General features: G+C 39.0%; 1 protein-coding gene across 1 annotated transcript in view; it reads left to right on the forward strand.

Moving 5' to 3' along the window:
• LOC122794985 (EGF-like and EMI domain-containing protein 1) overlaps positions 1-19,733 on the forward strand; it is a 766,388-nt gene extending 746,655 nt beyond the window's left edge. Inside the window, exon 4 of the mRNA XM_044063575.1 lies at positions 19,603-19,733. Within this exon, the coding sequence (XP_043919510.1) occupies positions 19,603-19,733 (131 nt within the window). The remainder of the gene's footprint in view (positions 1-19,602) is intronic.
• The last annotated feature ends 610 nt before the right edge of the window (positions 19,734-20,343 follow it).

Consider the following 20,343-nt stretch of genomic DNA (forward strand, 5'->3'; position numbering starts at 1 on the left):
ACAATTTCCTGTTTTTTGAAGGATAATTCTACCGGCAAGAACAGGGAGTTGCTATGGGGGCTAGTTGTGCCCCCACCTATGCAGATATTATTTTATCTGTATGGGAATCTAAATTTATTCATACTTGTCCTTTCTCACAATACTGGAAACTTTATACTAGATACCTTGATGATATCTGTAATTTTTGGATAGGAGATAGAGTATTGTTGGAAAAATGTATGAATTATCTTTCTGGAACCACCACTTTTTTACAGTTTACACATCAGGTAACATCGGAAAATGTAATTATTTAGATGTGACTATATTTAATACTGGAAAAGGATTCAAATCAGTAGTTTACAGAAAACCCACATTTTCCAACACATATATTAGTTACAACAGTGCACACCCTTACTGTCAGAAAAAGGGTATTATCAAGGGACAATATGTTAGGGTTAGCTGTATGACATCTTTGGATTCTGATTTTCAGAATGAATGTAAGGTATTAAAGAAAATGTTCATAGATAGAGGCTACCCTACAGTTCTGATCAACAATATACAGTCAGAAGTGGAACAAGGGAGAGAAGATAAATACAAACCTATGTTAGGTTCAGGCCCACTGACTCATACACAATGTACAGTACAAAAAACAAGTCAGGAAGACTTCAGTAGAGCCTTTGTGACCAATTTTAGTGGAACAGCATACTTGGTTAAATCAACCCTTGAAAGAGAGTGTGAAAAGTTTACTGAATTCACAGATTTAGAAGTATTCAAGAACAAACCTTTAAAGGTTGTTTTCAAAAAAGGACAGAATATTAAAAATGTATTAGTACAGGCAGCTACACAGACATTTACACAAAAAAGGAGGGGGACATACAAATTTGGTGCTTGTAATCAATGTAAATACATATTACAAGGGGAAGAGGTATGTTTACAAAGCAAGAAACAAAACCATATATAACGAAAATTACTCAAATTGTAATTCAAAGGGACTAGTTTTAGTTATATGTGGTTCCTGCGATGCCTTTTATGTAGGCAAAACTGAAAGACAAATGAAACGCAGAATTTATGAACACCTAAATGATGTGAGAAAAAAGAACAGTACAAATGCTTTATTTAAACATACATTAGAGTGCAGTAATGCACAGTTTCTTTTCTCTGTAATAGAGATGGTGCCACAAGAAGTAAGAGGGGGTCCCTGGGAAACCAAATTGGAATTTAGAGAAACATTATGGCAGATAATTACCCACGGTGGTGGTGCTGCGGTAGCGTTGTCGCCTCACAGTAAGACACTGTCCAGTTCGATTCTCAGCTAGATCGTCTTCTGCGTGGAGACATGCGTGAATGGGCGTACCTTTGTTGAAGGTTGTGCGTCAGGCCTGGCAAGCCGGTACATAAAAATCAACTGCCAATCATTAGCGGACCGGAGTTCTGCTGTGGCGACCCCTAACCGGGAAAAGCCGAAAGACACGATTATGGCAGATAATTCTGGAAGTCAATAAAGCCCCAGGGCTTAATAATTCCATTTCAATTCTACCTCTGTTAAAGCTTAGATCTGCAAAATTATAGAAGTGACCTTTTAGGAATTAGTTGTGTATATATAACATATTTTTCAAAAATATTTTCCTTTATAATTGCTGTTAAGGTATTTATTATTAAGTCATCTATTTATTATATTTATTTATTTATATGTATACATCTGACACTGTTTGAATATTATATGTGCATGAAATATATTAATTGTGTGAGTTTTATAACAATATACATTTTATTTATTCATTTTTAAGAATTTTCATTAAATAAGTAATATGTTTTTAAAGATGTAATCCATTAACTAATTAAGGGAAGGGTATATAAGTATGTATTCAGAAATGTTTGTTATCATGTCTGAAGAAGTCCGGGAGGCTCCTGGATGAAAATGCCTTGTGGAATATTCAGCGTTAATTTTCGTGAATAAATTTTCTGCGTACAGCACTTCCTTGTCTGGTTTTCGGTTATATGATTTTGATCATGGAATCCTGCAAAAAGGACTTAGTATGGTGGCTTGTCTCCCCCCAGGTGACTCTAGGCTGACCTTTTTAGACCCCCATCCAGTAGCTACAGTGACCACAGACACCTCCCAGACAGGGTTGGGGGGCATTATCTGGGACAGACTGTCCAAGGAATGTGGCAGCTACACGAGTACCACTTACACATCAGTCTTCTAGAGATGAGAGCGGTGCTTCTGGAGTTGCAAGCACGTCAAGACTGTCTACCTAAAGGAACTATTGCAATTCAGACAGACAATATGTCAGTGGTATGATACATCAGCAAACAAGGTGTGACCAGATCTTACCACTTGTGTCGGGAGGCCCTTTGAGTATGGCAATGGGCGATGTCTTCCCAATGTTTTCTGATTGCGACGCACATTCCTGGAAAATCCAGCGTGATAGTGGACAGGCTCAGCAGGGCTGTCCTCATAGGTTCATGGGTTTGTCTCACGAGGGTCCCTGAAGCAAGAAGTTGCGGACTTGATTTTTTGCAAATGGGGTCAGCTATGCTGCAATCTTTTTGCCACTCCCCTCAACAACAAATGCAGCAGCTACTTCACCTTAGTCCCCCCACCGGGGCAGTCACCCAGGGATGCACTTGTTCACGACTGGCCTCCGGGACTACTTTATGCCTTTCCACCTTTTCCTCTGATCCCAAGGTAATTCAGAAAGCAAAGTCGCTGGGTTGCAAGCTCATCCTCATTGCTGCTCCCTACTGGCCTCATCAGATATGGTTCCTGTTTCTCTGCCATCATCTACAAGTGGAGCCTTGGATACTGGACCCAGTTCTGGACCTCCTGATGCATCAGTCGGGTGTGCTCCACCCCTCCCTCCAAACTCTCAAGCTGACAGCTTGATTTCTCCACTACCAGTCTTAGCCAGGCTCCCCAACATTTCCCCGGCAGTACAGTACATCCTGGTGTTTTCTCACAAGCTCACTGCCAGAAAGATGTATACTAGTAAATGGAAGAGGTTCTCTTATTGGGCAAAGAATAATGATATTGATCCCTTCACTGCTCCTGTTCCCAAGATTCTTGATTTCCTGGCCGAAAGGTTTGAACGAGAGGCAGCTGCAGCTACCATTAGGGTCCAACTGGCTGCCATCTCCAATTTTCATGTGGGAGAGTTGGGCTCAAACATAATTTCCCATAAGCTGTGCAAAGCATTCTTACAAGGTACAATCCTTTTACGGCCCCCGGTAAGAGAACGAGAACCCCCCACTTGGGACCTAAACTTTGTTTTAGCCTCTCTGGTTCTTCCAGCCTTTCAACCAGCATCATCTTGTCCCTTGAAATGTCTGTCTTGGAAAACCCTCTTCTTGATTGCCATCACCTCAGATAGACGGGTTTCTGAATTACATGCTTTATCTATTTGCCCGCCATATCTCATCTTCCACAAAGATAGAGTTTCTCTCAGAACCAATCCCTCCTTCTTGCCAAAGGTGTGTTCAGAGTATAATTTAAATCAGTCCATCGAGCTTCCTGTTTTCGTCCCCAATTATGGCAACAAGGCAGAGTATAGACTCCACCAATTGGATGTTCATAGACAATTACGCTTTTATTTACACAGGACCAAGGACTTTAGAAAATCAGATCAATTGTTTGTATTCTTTGCTGACAATAAACAAGGTTCTACAGTTTCAAAAGTGACCTTATCAAAGTGGCTGTCAGACACAATCATCTATACTTATGATTTGCGTAAAAGAAGCTTCCAGTGAAAGACAGAGGACACTCAACCAGGGCCTTGGCTACCTCTGTTGCTTTCCAGGCCAAATTGCCTTTAGATTCAATCTGTGCAGCAGTAACATGGGCAAATCCTCATAATTTTATCACTCATTACAAAGTGGATGTGGTCTCCCGGAACAGGGCATCCTTTGGTTCCATGGTCCTGAAGAGTTTGTTCCAGTGAGCCACCCAAGAACCAGGAGCTGGGGACATGGTCCCAACCAGCAAAAGCTAAGGCGAGATGGGGACAACATAACATAAAGAAGTTATGTACCTACCATAACGTTCCATGTTTGTTGTCCTTCATCTCGCCTTCCTTCTTGCGTTCCCCCTCCTTCCCCCTTCCTGGAGGATCGAGAGGAATTCCTTTATTAGTTACACTGGCTGAGTTTCCTGTTGATATACTAGGTTAGTTGACCATGCTTTGTTGTTATTTTGTTCTCCTTAACCTGTGCATGTGCATTGTTCCTTTTATACACAAGTTTTCCTTTTGTGTAAGAGCTTAGTAAAATTTGCATTTTACTTTTAAGGTCTAGTTTGGGCTATCACAAATGAGATCTGGGTAACTACCACTAGGCATGTTGGGATAGGGGTTAGCCTCGAGCTAGTATAAGCTCTCGAACAGTAGTAAAACAGCTGAGTCGGAACAGAGGATCGGCTCAGAACCCAACCAGCAAGAAGGAAGACAAGATGAAGGACAACAAACATGGAAAGTTATGATAGGTACATAACATCTTTTTTTCATAGATGGGTGAGTGGGTGTTAGGTCACCACTTTTGAAGGGCTGGCAGACCTTTTTGTGAGGGAATAAGCCATTAGCACTTTCCCTGAGGACATGAGGATCTAGTTAGCAGACGGAATGTAATACCGCAGATGAGTTGGGGAAAAAGGGAGACCTATACCTAGCAAGCAGTGCATCACTGCACAGGAAAGGGATATCCAGTGCTGCTCATGGGTCTAAAGGAAGGTATGGTGGGCAGCCTGAACCACCCTAACAGAGTCCACCAGTAACAGAGGAAGCCACTAGTTCAGGTACACAGCCAGCATCAAGGTTTAAATGTTTTAAATACAACCAGTGACGCCATGTAGCATATAGATGTCCACAGAGGCAAGGTGGGGAATAAAAGGTGGGAGAGCCAGTAAGTGGGAAAGTCAGAATCCCAGCAGTAAGTTGTCTGGAGACAAGAAGGGTACCAGACTACCACAAGAGCTTATATCCTGTCTTAGTAGATGGAAAACAGGCCACTGCTAAGAGAGACACAGTCTCTGTCCTAACCGTTGTGAAGCCTGCAATGGTTAAAGAGGAGCACTACTTGGTTGGGCAGTCTACTCCAGTCAGAGCTTTAGGAGGAACCCCATTCCGAATGCCTTTGGCCAGGTTCACCTTGACTGGGAGGGTGGAAAAGGAAGCAAGCAATTAGGTGTGTTTGAGGATAGTCCTGCAGATGTCCTGATAGGGAATGATTTTGATAATGCAGTACCTTGTGTGCATGCAGTTACATGCAGTCAGGCTTGGAGACAAGCATGTGTGTCACCAGACGAAGAGTCAGCATCTACTTTTCATGTTGTCTCAGCCTCTCATTTTCTTCAGCTTCCAGATGTTTCAGCCTCTTTGCTGCTTCTAATTCCATTTGTTTCTCCTGCCACAGTTTCTTATTTTCTTTAACCTCTAAATGCCACAGTTTCTCATTTTCTTCAGTATCTGTGAACTCCCCAGTCTCTCTGCTGATTCTGTTTCCAAACATTTGGCCTCCAGTTCAAGTCTCAGATTTTTAAGACCTGTGTGAAAAGGTTGAACTGTCCATTTTCCTGAGAGTTGTACTTCCCTAAGGCCAGTCTGATTGTCATCCTGGTTGCTGGTCTGTGATGTAGCTGTGACTAAGGCTGCAGTAATTTCTGCTTTAGTCAGGTTGGCATGCACCAATGCTTTGCCTTGGCACATCTTAGCCAATGGGCTCCTTGTCAGCTTAAACCAACCGAATTCCATGCAAGGGGGAAATGCACGGTCCAAACCAAATGCATCAAACCACCAAGTAGACCAGCATGAGCAGTATGGAGTAAATATATCCTTTATTAGACGAACAAAAACAGACCGGTTTCGGCAAATGTTGCCTTCTTCAGTGTAGGACAAGATAAACAGGTCTCATTCATCAATCATTATATATAAGCCTGCAGCCAATAGGGCGAGCAGCTTCATAAATATTAATGATGTGAAAAGAAAAAAAATGTATTTTTTTAAGTCATGACAACATATTCATTGCAATGGTCAAAATTACAATTATTATGAGACCATAGAATGAATCATCAGAACAACACAGGCTGATAAATATAAAAATTTGAAAATATAAACATATAACAAAAAACCAATAAATAATAAAAAATAAAAATAGCAAAAAATCCTGTTGATCATGGAAATTGTGGAAAATATACAAAAAATGTACAAGAAATAATCATATAATCAAAATATAAGACAGTTCCCATACATAAAAAGCATAGAAAAGCTTTTATACTGTATATATTGAGACAATCATCTTAAACTGGATATACAACAATAAATGGCATCAACCTCCATATAGTAAATATCCATAATACCATTAATGAACATAATAGCCTATTACTGAATATCACTGATCAGTCACTCAAACCAAGATACCTAGTGATCAGTTAATGTGACACATATATCAAAAGTATTCTTGCCAACATAAGTCAAAAGCTTATGACATTGGATATGTAGGTTGAGATGTAATAACTATAGCATCTGGAACCCCTAAAGGTGGTCATTGAGACCTGGGTAAAACAAACCCCCCAATGTTGTTATCCAATATTTCTCTTTATGATCTAGTAGGCCGTGCCAACCTTGTTTATTGGTTCTGTCGCCAGAAATACGATCAATGATCATGAAATCGAATCTGGCCTGTGGACGTTTAAGTGTATGTTGGTATAAAGCACTAGTCTCCTTATGATTTCTGATGTCACTACGATGTTCGTTCATTCTGGATCTTAATGCTCTGGAGGTTTGGCCCACATAAAATGCACCGCAATAACAAGATGCTAGGTACACTACCCAATCGCTACTGCAATTGCCAAAAATTTTGATGTTAAATATCTTACTGGTGTTGCGACTAGAAAATTCTTTAGATTTGGGCATATATGAACAAGAGCCACAATGACCGCAGGGGAAAGAGCCAAAAAGCTCATCACCATGTAATGTAAGTTGTTTATGAATAGTACCTCCACTAGCCATATGTTTATAGTGTGACAAGTAAGAGCCCAAGGTTTTGCCCCGCTTGTATGAAAATCGACATTGTGGACCCAACAATGTTCGTAACCTGTCATTGGCCAGTAAAATATTCCAATGTTTGTTGATAATATTCCTGATCATGTTGATATTTCTTCCATAAGTCGTAATGAACCTAACCTGGGTACAAGATGTATTCTTGTTTTTATTTTTGTATTGTAATAGTTGTTCCCTGTCTGTACAATTGGCCCTACATCTGGCTGAAGTGATATCATATTGGTCATAACCTCTGCTGGCAAACCTCAGACTAAGATCCATGCTGGCTAGTTGGTATTCCTCATCGTTAGAACTAAGACGTTTAATACGTATAAACTGAGACACAGGAATACTTCTAATAGTGTGACGGGGATGTAAGCTAGAGGCATGAAGCAAAGTATTATATTGTGGGTACTTGCGAAACACCTTCGTAGATAAGGTGTGATCAGAATTCCTAAATACCGTGACATCCAAAAAGTTGATAGTGTTTTTATCATGAGTCACAGAGAATTCAAGTCCCCATACATTGTCATTTAGGTATTCCACAAATTCATGCAAGTAACTCACATCCGCACGCCACACTAACCAGCAGTCGTCCAGATATTGAAATTGATTCATTTTTGAAGTTAGCCTTTGAGGAGGGCATTATCAGTAAAAAATGTTTGTCTTCACTAATGGTATCTGAACCCTCGAAACAGATTTTGTATCTTTTACCTAAGATTCATAAATCTTTGATAAAACCACCCGGCAGACCTATTGTCTCTGGAACAGGATCCCTGACTGAACCCTTATCGGCATTCCTCACGAAATATCTCAAGCCATTATTAGGCTTGATTAGATCCAGATTGCAGGACACTACCCAATTTTTAAGCTCATTCAAGATACTCAACTGGAACCTGATTGGTACATGTGTACACTTGATGTGAAATCTTTATACACAAGTATCCCCCATTGGGCAGGTTTACAATCTCTTCAATACTGGTTAGAGAGGGCGAATCTCTATACACCTGGGTTTAACACACTATTGATTTGTATGTCAGAACATGTACTCAACAAAAACGTTCTTTATTTTCAAGGCCAGTGTTACTGGCAGTTGCAAGGGACAGCTATGGGAGCATCATTTGCTCCCATTTATGCCGATCTTTTCATGGCCTATGTTGAGGAATACATGATATATGATGCCTTACATAACATCTATCAGGTGGAGATGGACGTCTGGCGACGTTATCTGGACGACTGCTGGTTAGTGTGGCGTGCGGATGTGAGTTACTTGCATGAATTTGTGGAATACCTAAATGACAATGTATGGGGACTTGAATTCTCTGTGACTCATGATAAAAACATTATCAACTTTTTGGATGTCACGGTATTTAGGAATTCTGATCACACCTTATCTACGAAGGTGTTTCGCAAGTACCCACAATATAATACTTTGCTTCATGCCTCTAGCTTACATCCCCGTCACACTATTAGAAGTATTCCTGTGTCTCAGTTTATACGTATTAAACATCTTAGTTCTAACGATGAGGAATACCAACTAGCCAGCATGGATCTTAGTCTGAGGTTTGCCAGCAGAGGTTATGACCAATATGATATCACTTCAGCCAGATGTAGGGCCAATTGTACAGACAGGGAACAACTATTGCAATACAAAAATAAAAACAAGAATACATCTTGTACCCAGGTTAGGTTCATTACGACTTATGGAAGAAATATCAACATGATCAGGAATATTATCAACAAACATTGGAATATTTTACTGGCCAATGACAGGTTACGAACATTGTTGGGTCCACAATGTCGATTTTCATACAAGCGGGGCAAAACCTTGGGCTCTTACTTGTCACACTATAAACATATGGCTAGTGGAGGTACTATTCATAAACAACTTACATTACATGGTGATGAGCTTTTGGCTCTTTCCCGCGGTCATTGTGGCTCTTGTTCATATATGCCCAAATCTAAAGAATTTTCTAGTCGCAACACCAGTAAGATATTTAACATCAAAATTTTTGGCAATTGCAGTAGCGATTGGGTAGTGTACCTAGCATCTTGTTATTGCGGTGCATTTTATGTGGGCCAAACCTCCAGAGCATTAAGATCCAGAATGAACGAACATCGTAGTGACATCAGAAATCATAAGGAGATTAGTGCTTTATACCAACATACACTTAAACATCCACAGGCCAGATTCGATTTCATGATCATTGATCGTATTTCTGGCGACAGAACCAATAAACAAGGTTGGCACGGCCTACTAGATCATAAAGAGAAATATTGGATAACAACATTGGGGGGTTTGTTTTACCCAGGTCTCAATGACCACCTTTAGGGGTTCCAGATGCTATAGTTATTACATCTCAACCTACATATCCAATATGTCATAAGCTTTTTACTTATGTTGGCAAGAATACTTTTGATATATGTGTCACATTAACTGATCACTAGGTATCTTGGTTTGAGTGATTGATCAGTGATATTCAGTAATAGGCTATTATGTTCATTAATGGTATTATGGATATTTACTATATGGAGGTTGATGCCATTTATTGTTGTATATCCAGTTTAAGATGATTGTCTCAATATATACAGTATAAAAGCTTTTCTATGCTTTTTATGTATGGGAACTGTCTTATATTTTGATTATATGATTATTTCTTGTACATTTTTTGTATATTTTCCACAATTTCCATGATCAACAGGATTTTTTGCTATTTTTATTTTTTATTATTTATTGGTTTTTTGTTATATGTTTATATTTTCAAATTTTTATATTTGTCAGCCTGTGTTGTTCTGATGATTCATTCTATGGTCTCATAATAATTGTAATTTTGACCATTGCAATGAATATGTTGTCATGACTTAAAAAATACATTTTTTTCTTTTCACATCATTAATATTTATGAAGCTGCTCGCCCTATTGGCTGCAGGCTTATATATAATGATTGATGAATGGGACCTGTTTATCTTGTCCTACACTGAAGAAGGCAACATTTGCCGAAACCGGTCTGTTTTTGTTCGTCTAATAAAGGATATATTTACTCCATACTGCTCATGCTGGTCTACTTGGTGGTTTGCTCCTTGTCAGCTTGCCATACTCCTCTGCTGACATCCTTGCCTGCTATCCCTGATTAACTAAGCTAATAAAAAATAAGTAAAACTATTGTGAAATGAAACTCACCACCACTGTGGCTGCTTGAGAGTACAAACACCTTCTTTAGTGACCACTGTTTACAGGCTAAAGGAGTTCAATATTCACACTACTGAATTCCAATATGTGATGTGGTGATCCCACCACAGCCAGACAATAAATGTAACAACCCAGCACTGAATCAGTAGTCAGGGAGCCTCAATCCTCACCACTGGCAACAGTGGGGGACATACACTGAGAGGATGACAAGGTACAGACACAGTATTTCCAGATGCAGCTTTTTGCATCAGCTGGAATTTCCCTTAAGAGCACACAGACCACAATCAGTCCAGGGCTGGTTTCTCTCAGTTTCTTCAGATCCCCAATAAGACTGCCCACTGGCACAGCTGTAGGGTTTTGATCTCAGCTGATTGGCCAGTCCAAGTTCTCCAGCACCCTCTCTATCCAACCAGTGCTTCGTGTACCTGCCCAAGTAGCTGACACACACACACACACACTCTTTGATATTTGGTTTACACACACACACACACACACACACACACACACACACACACACACACACACCTGGGAAAGACTGGCACAAGTTTACTAGCTATGCCCACTTTTTGTTATCACTGCCACCAGCTGACTCTTATCTGTTACTTTAAGGGCCTTAACAAAGGGTTCACAATCTTACTGTGTAATATTAATATTAATACAAATGGTAGCTTGACGAAGAGCAAGGCTATTAGGAGTGGCCCACACAGTGTCACCAAATAAATATCCAAGTACTCTCAGAACTTAAATATCTCTACACAGATCAGCCACAATGAAAGGTTTGAATATATTTAATAATAAATAATAAAAGATGAAGACAATACTGAATATATATTCACAGTGACAACAGAGTTCAAAATTACTGGAAATATTTAAAACAACATTACAGGACAGTCTCAAAGAAATAAAGAAATATATTTAAACTAAGCTTTGCTATATTCCTGACTCTATCTAAGAGAGTTACTGTATCATAGAAAGTTACTAACAGAGCAAGTCAGATGTGTGAATGGCTCTTCTAGGTTTTGTCAGGTCAAAGGTAGAATACAAAATGCTGTGTCTCTCTAAGAGAGTTCCCAGATTAATATCTCAGATATTACTTCTGGAATAACTTGCACAATGGCACCATTTCTTGTCATCTGACTCCTAGTTCCCTGGCCCAAAACAACCATTGATGGCAGCTGGTAGGATGTAGCATCTACCTGTAATAATAGATAGACAAGGGGTTATCCTCAAATCTTTGGTGAATGCTGGAAGCCATAAAACAATAAAACACTTCCTAGACAATACAAAAAGTTTCATAGTACAGACATTGTATCTCCTTGCTGCATTGAAATTGAAAGTTATCATGTTTTATTGTGTAGCAATAAAGTAATTTAATTTCAGCGATTTTTTTGAAGTTTTGCTGGACTGAAGTTAGCCTCCTGTGTTCCAGTTTCCACTGTTAAAATATATATACATGTAAACAGTTGCAACAGTGCATGTACATTTCTGTTCTGTTCCAGTAGGGCACATTGTGGATACATTTGAAGCAGGTTGCAAAAACCTTTTTCAACATATGTTTGTACAAACAAGTTTGATATACACATGACATACAGTTCTAATACAGTTGTAACACAAGCATCTTATATGATCGTGCTGATATTCACAAATGAAATGTAAATATTTACAAAATTGCAGATAGCTGTGCTGGCAGTATCTCCCTTTGACACACCCATAAATATGGATATTGCTGAACCAATTCACATGTGGGCATATAATTTTATCGCTGTTGCCTTTGTTTTATCTTCATTAATTTTGTATCCAGAAAAGATATGAAACTTTCTCAAAATGTTCCACAGCACTGTAATGTCTCTTTCTGATTTTGTCAGTATAGAATAATCTTCTTCTTCGCCTTTTTCTTTTGGCTGTTCCAGTTAGGGGACGCCACAGCAGATCATCTGTTTCCATTTCTTCCTGTCCTATGCATCATGGTCTGTTACACCAACCACCTTCATGTCCTCTCTTACCACATCCATAAACCTTATCTTAGGCCTTCATCTTTTCCTCTTACCTGGCAGCTCCATCCTTAGCATCCTTCTTCCAATATACCCAGCATTCCTCCTCAGCACATGTCCAAACCTCCCTTCTTAACCTAGCTTCTAGTACTCCTGCTCATAACTTCATGCTGTGGCTGATCAGTTTTATCCCTCTGTAGTTACTACAGCTCTGCACATCACCTTTATTCTTAAAAGTTGGTACCAGTACACTTCTTCTGCACTCCTTGGGTATCCTCTCACTTTCCAAGATTTCTTTAAACAATCTGGTTAAAATCCCCACTGTCTTCTCTCCTAAACACCTCCATGTTTCCACAGGTATGTTGTCTAGGCCAACAGCCTTTCCATTCTTCATCCTCTTCATAGCTGCCCTTACTTCCTCCTTGCTAATCCGTTGCACTTCCTGATTCACTATCTTTACATCATCTAACCTTCTCTCTCTCTCATTCTGTTCATTCATCAGCCCCTCAGTGTATTCTTTCCATCTGCTCAACACACTGTCCTCACTTATGAGCATGTTTCCCTGGTTATCTTTTATCATCTTAACTTGCTGCACATCTTTCCCAGCCCGCTCCCTCTGTCTAGCCAACTGGCACAGGTCCTTTTCTTCATCCTTAGTCTCCAGTCTTTCATACAACCCACATACGCCTTATCCTTAGCATTCGCCACCTCTCACTTCACCATGCGCCTCATCTGCTTGTACTCCTGAGTACTTTCTTCGTTTGTCTGACAATCCTACTTCTTCTTCACCAAGCTCTTCCTCTGTGTACACTCCTGTACTTCCTCATTCTACAACCAGTTCTCCTTGTCCTCCTTCCTCTGTCCAGATGTCACACAAAACACCTTTCTAGCTGTCTCCCTTACCACTTCCGCTGTGGCTGCCCTGCTATCTGGTAAGTATTCACTGCCACCCAGTGCCTGTCTTAACTCTTCCCTGAACTCTACCTTACAGTTATCCTTTTTCAACTTCCACCATTTGATCCTTTGCACCGCCCTCACTCTCCTCCTCCTCTTCTTGATTGTCAGTGTCATTCTACAAACCACCATCCTATGCTGCTTAACTATGCTTTCCCCTGTCACCCCTTTGCAATTGGCCCTCCTGCATTGGATGTAATCCACCTGTGTGCATCTTGCTGCTCTCTTGTATGTCACCCTGTGCTCCTCCATCTTCTTAAAATATGTATTCACCACAGGTATAAAATAATATCATCTGCAAATAAAGCCAGCTTTTCTTGACTACTATACCAATTATATCCTTGAATTTCTGAATCCCTTATTTACTTTGCCAGCGGTTTTAAATATAAAGCAAATAACAAAGGGGAAAGAGGACACCCCTGCCTGGTTACTGTGCTCAAGCAGAAATTATAGGAGGGACCCCACCCACTTTAATTTTTGCCTCCGATCCCTCATATGTATTCCTAATCAACCTTGTAATTTTTTTCAGGAAATGCAAATGCGCTCATTGCTCCTGCTCATAAAGTCCCAGCTTACTCTGTCAAATGCTTTCTCTGCCTCAAGATCCACCAAAACAACAGTGGTATTTTTCTTACATTCTACTTCCCTCTTGATCATCATTGTTCTGTTAATGTTGTCAAATGTTTGACTCCCCACCACAAAACCACATTGATCCATATATATCAATTTTGGCATTATGTTTGCCATTCTTTTAGTCATTATAGACATGAACACTGTAGTCATGGTTTAGTATTGAAGTGGGCCTGTGTGAAGCTGGATCTGATGGATCTTTACCCTCTCTATGTACAGTATTACAGCTACCATTGTTTTCTTCCAGGCTGTTGATACTTCTCCTCCTGTTAAAATATTGTTAAACAAAATCTTCCATTTCTTTATCATTTTTCCCTCCTAGCTGCCAAACTTCCACAGGAATACATAAAGTAGGGCATATACGAGTCCCTCACAAGTCTTGTAGACTGGTTATACATCACAATTTTTATCTCATCTCCTCCTATCCTAACCATTAGTAATTGAGCCTCATCCACCTCTAATCTTGGCATATTTAATTTTTTCATAAACATTCCATTTATATCTTTTCTTGATTTCCATATTTCTCTGCTTTATAAGATTTTCATAGAATTCCTGAAATATTTCTAATACCTCTACAGGATCTCTTGTTACCTTCCTTGTTATATAGGCTTCTTAACCTTAGCGACATCTCTTTCTACTTTTTGTTGCCTGAGTCATTGTGCTAAGAGTTTTTGTGATCTAGTGTTATCATCAAAAAACACATGTATATTATTGTGGTAGTCCCTTATTTTCTGTGTAGAATTCTACAGTTGATCATTTTCTTGTTCTGTGAGATTCCCCCTGTTCTGCAATGCTTTAACATTTGTTAGTCCCTCTAAATAATACTTGTTACTTCTTAACCATAGCTCCCTTTCTTTTATTTCCACCCTAGTTTTAAACTCCACCTTAATTTTATCCTACTCCCTAGCTATATTTTCAGAAGTAATTTCTATTATCATGAATAGCTCTTGAATAATCTCCATTAACCATTCCTAAATTCCTCTCTTTTCAACAGATAAGTGGTAAAGTGCCAGTGTCTCATTTTTATTTCACTGTTTCATTACCTTGAGTTTTAATTTTAGTTATTATTTGTGCATGATCTGAAATAGTTATTGGGTGCATATCAAGACCTTCAATTAAATGCACATGTTCCTGTGAAATGTAAATTCTGTCTAGCCTGGTCCAGTTTTTACATCTCACAGAATAATATATAAATTCACTCTGAACTCCTGTTACTGAATTCACATCTTCCATGACAAATGTTTTCATAAATTTCTTTTAAAATCTACCCTCCTTTGCTATATTTTCCCTTATGGGTCTCCTAGACACATATTCACTGCTGCAAATCAAATTCAGTCCCCATCTATAAGTAATATTCCTTGATGAAAACTGATTATTACTCCTACAATTTTCATAAGCTCCATTATAGCAGTTTTAGGTGGAATATAAATACATGGCAATGTAATCCTCCTCCCTTGCCAGTAGCCCCTTAGCACTACAAATCTGAGATTATTCTCTTTTTATCCTCATCTATCACTGTTGGAGCTCCTCTTGCAGTTAATATAAGTACTCCTATTTTCCTTTGTCCCAGATATTCCTCTGAATAACCATTCTGGAAACCTTTCTTTATCAAATTCACATGTTCACTTCTTTCCAACTGTGTCTCCTGTAACATAGCTGTTTGCACTCTACATTTTGTGAGACCATTGACATTTAAAGACATTACATAAAGCATCATTGTATTAAAAAGATATTATTCCCACCTTTTATGTATAACACCTTTTTGTTAAATGTCTAGTTGCAGCATTTGTGTTACATGCATACACTGTTTGGCAGATTGAACTTTTATATAGCTGTTTCTTGTCATATCCATTTGAGCCTATGTCCCGTCTTACAAAACTTTTTGTTTTATTGAAAGTCCTCAAAAAAACACTAACCCCCTAAAAACCTATTTAATTTACAACTAGCATGCAAAACAGTGTACATCTTCAAATATTGAAGTTTTACCCTCGTAATAGGAACAAATGCCCCAAACTGACAGCCACACTCACAGGGTTGAGTCAACCTAAAAGAAAGGTTATCCATGCTAAGACCCATGGTGCAGCCAATGTTTTTACTAAGTGCTAACTGGTTTTATCTTATCTTTATAACTCTCCCAGGTGGGAAAACCCCTAAATGCTTTCAGAGAACATTATCTCCTAGCCAGTTTCCCTTTTCTTTTTTCCCTGAGCCAATCATTCTCCACCAAAGTGTAACCACAAACTGTAACCAATTTCGCTTTATCAGATTGTCTCCATGGAGACATGAGAACCAAACAGCCAATTTCCTATTATCAGATTGTCTCCATGGAGACATAAGAACCAGACAGTCAATTTCTCTTTATTAGATTGTTTCCATGGAGACACGAGGGCCTGATATGGAATTGCTACTAAACATTCATTCATTTGGTAGAAAAAAGCCTGATAATATTCAATATTCTTTTTCATTTATTTGCTTTCTCTTAAAACTTGTAACTAAATCAATTTAAGGCCCTTAATCCAGTCATTCACCCATGCAAGAATGAGAAAAAGGACATGAAGTTCTGTTTTGTTGTGCTGTTTTAACCAGGCCTTTTTTTTACATTGCAGTGGCTGAATTTCTTAAAACTGAACAAGAAGAAAGAGAGAAGAGATTAAGAAAGGGAAAACTGAACAGCAGTACCTATTTACAATCCCCATTACAGTTAAAAATATCTGAGAAAACTGTACTTTATAGCATGAAAAGAAAACTGTACACCACAAAAATAGTAATATTTCTTTACTTACAGTTAAACTTTCTCCCCTCTCTTCCCCTCCCCCAAAATATTTTTCTGAACATTAATGACATAAAGTAGGACATATACTTTGGATTCCCCCACAAGTCCAACAAATTCTGAAAAAAATCCAATATTTCTAGATTTTCTTGTTCTGTCATGTTTCACAAATATAAGTTTTGCTTTGAAATCCCACATTGTTACTGGTTTTATTACTGTTCATCTCTCTCTCCCAGATCCTGTCTCTACTTCATTTTCAATTTACTCTTGATTCTTCTAGTCAGCTGTTGTGCTCCTTTCTTTTCTTCAACATTTTCCATTGAAACAGTAAAAATTGTTTCATAGGTACAGTCCCCCTGTGTCTTTATTGCCAGAAGAATAAGAGACTCAATCACCTTATGTTTCACAGCTCACGTTTTGTTGGAAAAACTTTTGTATTTCCTTCTTAGCATGTACTTCATCAAAAAATGATTTTGTCCCCTCCAGGGAAGAATGCCTTGAAGACAAATGAGTACAGCAGTTTGAGTCTCACACCTGTGTCGCGACATTCACTGAACTGTGGAATGAATTTACTCCTCTTCTGCCTGGTATAGACTGAGTAATCATTCTCCACAAACACTCTTCTCTCTCCCACTTATAGTATGTTGTCCTTCTGCCACGGTTTTGTCAGAATCAACTTTTCTGCTGGTAGGATTGCATATTTACTGTTAAAGGTCTAGGTTGCATTCTCATAGCCAGGTTTGGAAGATACACTCAATGTGCCCTTTCAACTAACAGCTCCTGATGTAGAATACCAGTCCAGTTGCTTATTTGTGCTTTCATAAAATTAATGCAGTCTATTCCTTCCAGCTTCTCTGGTAGAGCTGAAAAATTCAGGTTTTCACTATGTGCTCTGTCCTCTAATTCTATTATTTTTTAAAATATCTTTTCTTGAGCAGTCTCATATTCAGCTAGCCTTTTCCTCATTTAAACCTCTGATTTTTGCAACTTTATCACCTCATCTGAATATCTGTTTAAAGCTTCTTCCATTTTTCCACCTTTTGTTGTTTGTGTCATTGATATACTCCATCAGTGTTTTGTTTATTTTAACCAGGTATATGTGTAGTTGTCTTATATCTTCCTGTAGGTTACTGGAAGTCATGTCTGGAGGTTGCATTGCTTTTTGCTGATCAGCTGCAGATATTTCACCAGTCTGTGTTTCTTCCTTACTTTTGTAGCTGATTTTTCCAGGTGCTCTGTATTTCTTTTTTCCTGGCATCTAGGCAGTGCACTTACTAGCCAGTTATTGAAATTTACACATAAACACAGGTGTTGACTTTGAGGGAACATGGGCAAAATTCTTGGCTAGACTTATAAGGGCTTCCGGGCCAATAGCCTAGTATCATACTATGAACCTATGAACCTATAAAGTCTACTGGGCTTCTCTGTTGAGTTTCTGCTTTCACACCGGGAGAGGTAGAGTTAAGGTGTCTCTCAATGTGCAGCCATCTTGGAGGTCTAGGTTTCTTATTTTTGTCCTTATCCCACTCCTGGCAGTCAATATGCTAGCTTGTATAAAGCCCTACAGTGTCTTCTACGATGCTTGTGTCTGCTTCTACACAGTCAAGATGAAGGCTACTGCATAAACTCATCTTGGTAGCACTCCATTCTTACATGCCCGCACCTGTCATTCTGTTAGGCTCCAGCACTTCAGCAGACTGGACCATGTCACTTTTTGCCAGCTCGCCCATTCTTTGCCACATTCCATCTCCAGCTGCTGCAGTGCGCCAGTGTCTCTAGTTGATTTCAAGCTACATAGGTCACAAGGCTGTATCCCTACCTGTCAGACAGAGATAGCTTTTATCTGTTAATCAAATAAGATAGCTAATCTGCCTACATCATTTTTAGCCTTAACACCACCACACCTCTCAAATGCCCAGAGTTTTACCTCATTTTTGGTCTGTGCCCTGTAAAATCAGTGGTTTAATGGCAAATGATTGAAGATTGTAGTCACTGAATAATTACAATCAGTTGAGTTTCAGACATCATGCCCTTCATCAAATGCATGCTAATGCCAAGCCTGTTGTTTTGTCAACTGTCTATGTTTATAAGAACAATATTTAAAATCTGGCACCAGTTTTGGGCTTTTGTCACACCATCATTTTTGTCTTTGTCTAGAATTCTTGCACTAAGAGTTTGAGAGGTATGCATCAAAATATTTTTTGTACTTATAAAGGTTTAGCACATTTTAAGCATGTAAGACATTTCCTAGTTGAAGATGTTAGTAAGCATTCCACATTTTGAAGAAGGAAAGATGAGAACTATGCACAGTGCACCTAGCAGATAACATGCCAGAAAACCAAAAATGTTATGAGTAACCAACCAAAATATGATCACACAACAGGACATTCTGCAAAATTCTAAACATTTGAGAGGCTTTAATGAATTATTGTGAATTAATGTAAGTCTTTCGGCTTTTCCCGGTTAGGGGTCGCCACAGCGGAACTCCAGTCCGCTAATGATTGGAAGTTGATTTTTACATGCTGGCTTGCCGGGCCTAACGCACAACCTTCAACGAAGGAACACCCATTCATGCATGTCGACACACAGAAGATGCTTTAACTGAGAATCGAACGGGCAACGTCTAACTGTGAGGCGACAATGCTACCGCAGTACCACCACCGCAATTAATATGATTGAAAATTATTTACTATGGATATTTGTTAAAAAATTCTTAATGTGTGGCAAACCATTTCAATGTTGAACATGAAAGATGAATTTTTTAAGACGTACAATAGGAAGCATTTCTCATAATGAAGTATAGTGGAGAGGTATGGCATCACGCAGTATATAGCCTGTTACCTTGTTGCTAGTTTTGTTCTTCACATGTAGTATGCCCTGACAACTTGTTGCTCTTTACTTGCATTTAATTGTTGTACTTTTCCTGTTTGTGGCTAAATATTGTCTGTTTTTTGACAACTAGACCTACTTGATTACCATAAACAGTCAGTAAGTAAAACTGATATATATTGCTTCGATTCTTCAACTGTCATAGTGAGCTAGCATTTGCTTTTATTTCAGATGTCTGCAGTAATGGTTTCTGCTTCAATGGAGGCCAATGTACTGAAGGGACCTCGCAACTTTGTCACTGTCCTTCTGGATTCCATGGGCCCCGCTGTCAGTATGGTGAGTTAAAACTTATCCTTATTTAAAACAGAAGCTGCAAAACACAATTGTTTTTGCTGCCTTTGTGATATGCAACAGAACTTTTGTCAGCTCTAAATTCTAAAGAAAATAAGGGAAAAAAGTCACAATCTGTATGGTGCAAAAATAGAGGCATACCGAAAGAAAGGTATCCTTGTCATAGTAATTGATATATGACTGCTTTCAGTCCTACATTTAGCCACAGTGATTATTTGAAGCTAAGCACAGTAGGTAATGGGTGATAGCAATTCAAGAATAAAGGGATCGTAAAACACAGAATGATTGTGAATCACCCAAACCTATTTAAGCGTAGTGATAAAGGGTGGCATGAGGAGCCGTCCATAGTAATTCAGTGCTGAGTTATACATAGCACTGATTAAGGAACAGTGTCATGTAGATTTGGGAACTGCTAAACCGATATTTTCTAAATCATCTCTGTGAAGATATAGCTAATTAGTCTCCACAGCCACACATTTGTTTTCATTTCAGTTTTTGAAACCAGCTTGCATATACCATGAGCCACACCCCCTACACGCATGTCCTGCTTAATGTCTCCACATAAGGTTGCAAGGGGCTACATGCAGCTAAGAAAGAGGGCTGTGCTAAGTCACATGTAAC

The sequence above is a fragment of the Protopterus annectens genome, chromosome 2.part1 (assembly GCF_019279795.1).
Source record: "Protopterus annectens isolate FY-2018-M chromosome 2.part1, PAN1.0, whole genome shotgun sequence".
NCBI lineage: Eukaryota > Metazoa > Chordata > Ceratodontiformes > Protopteridae > Protopterus > Protopterus annectens.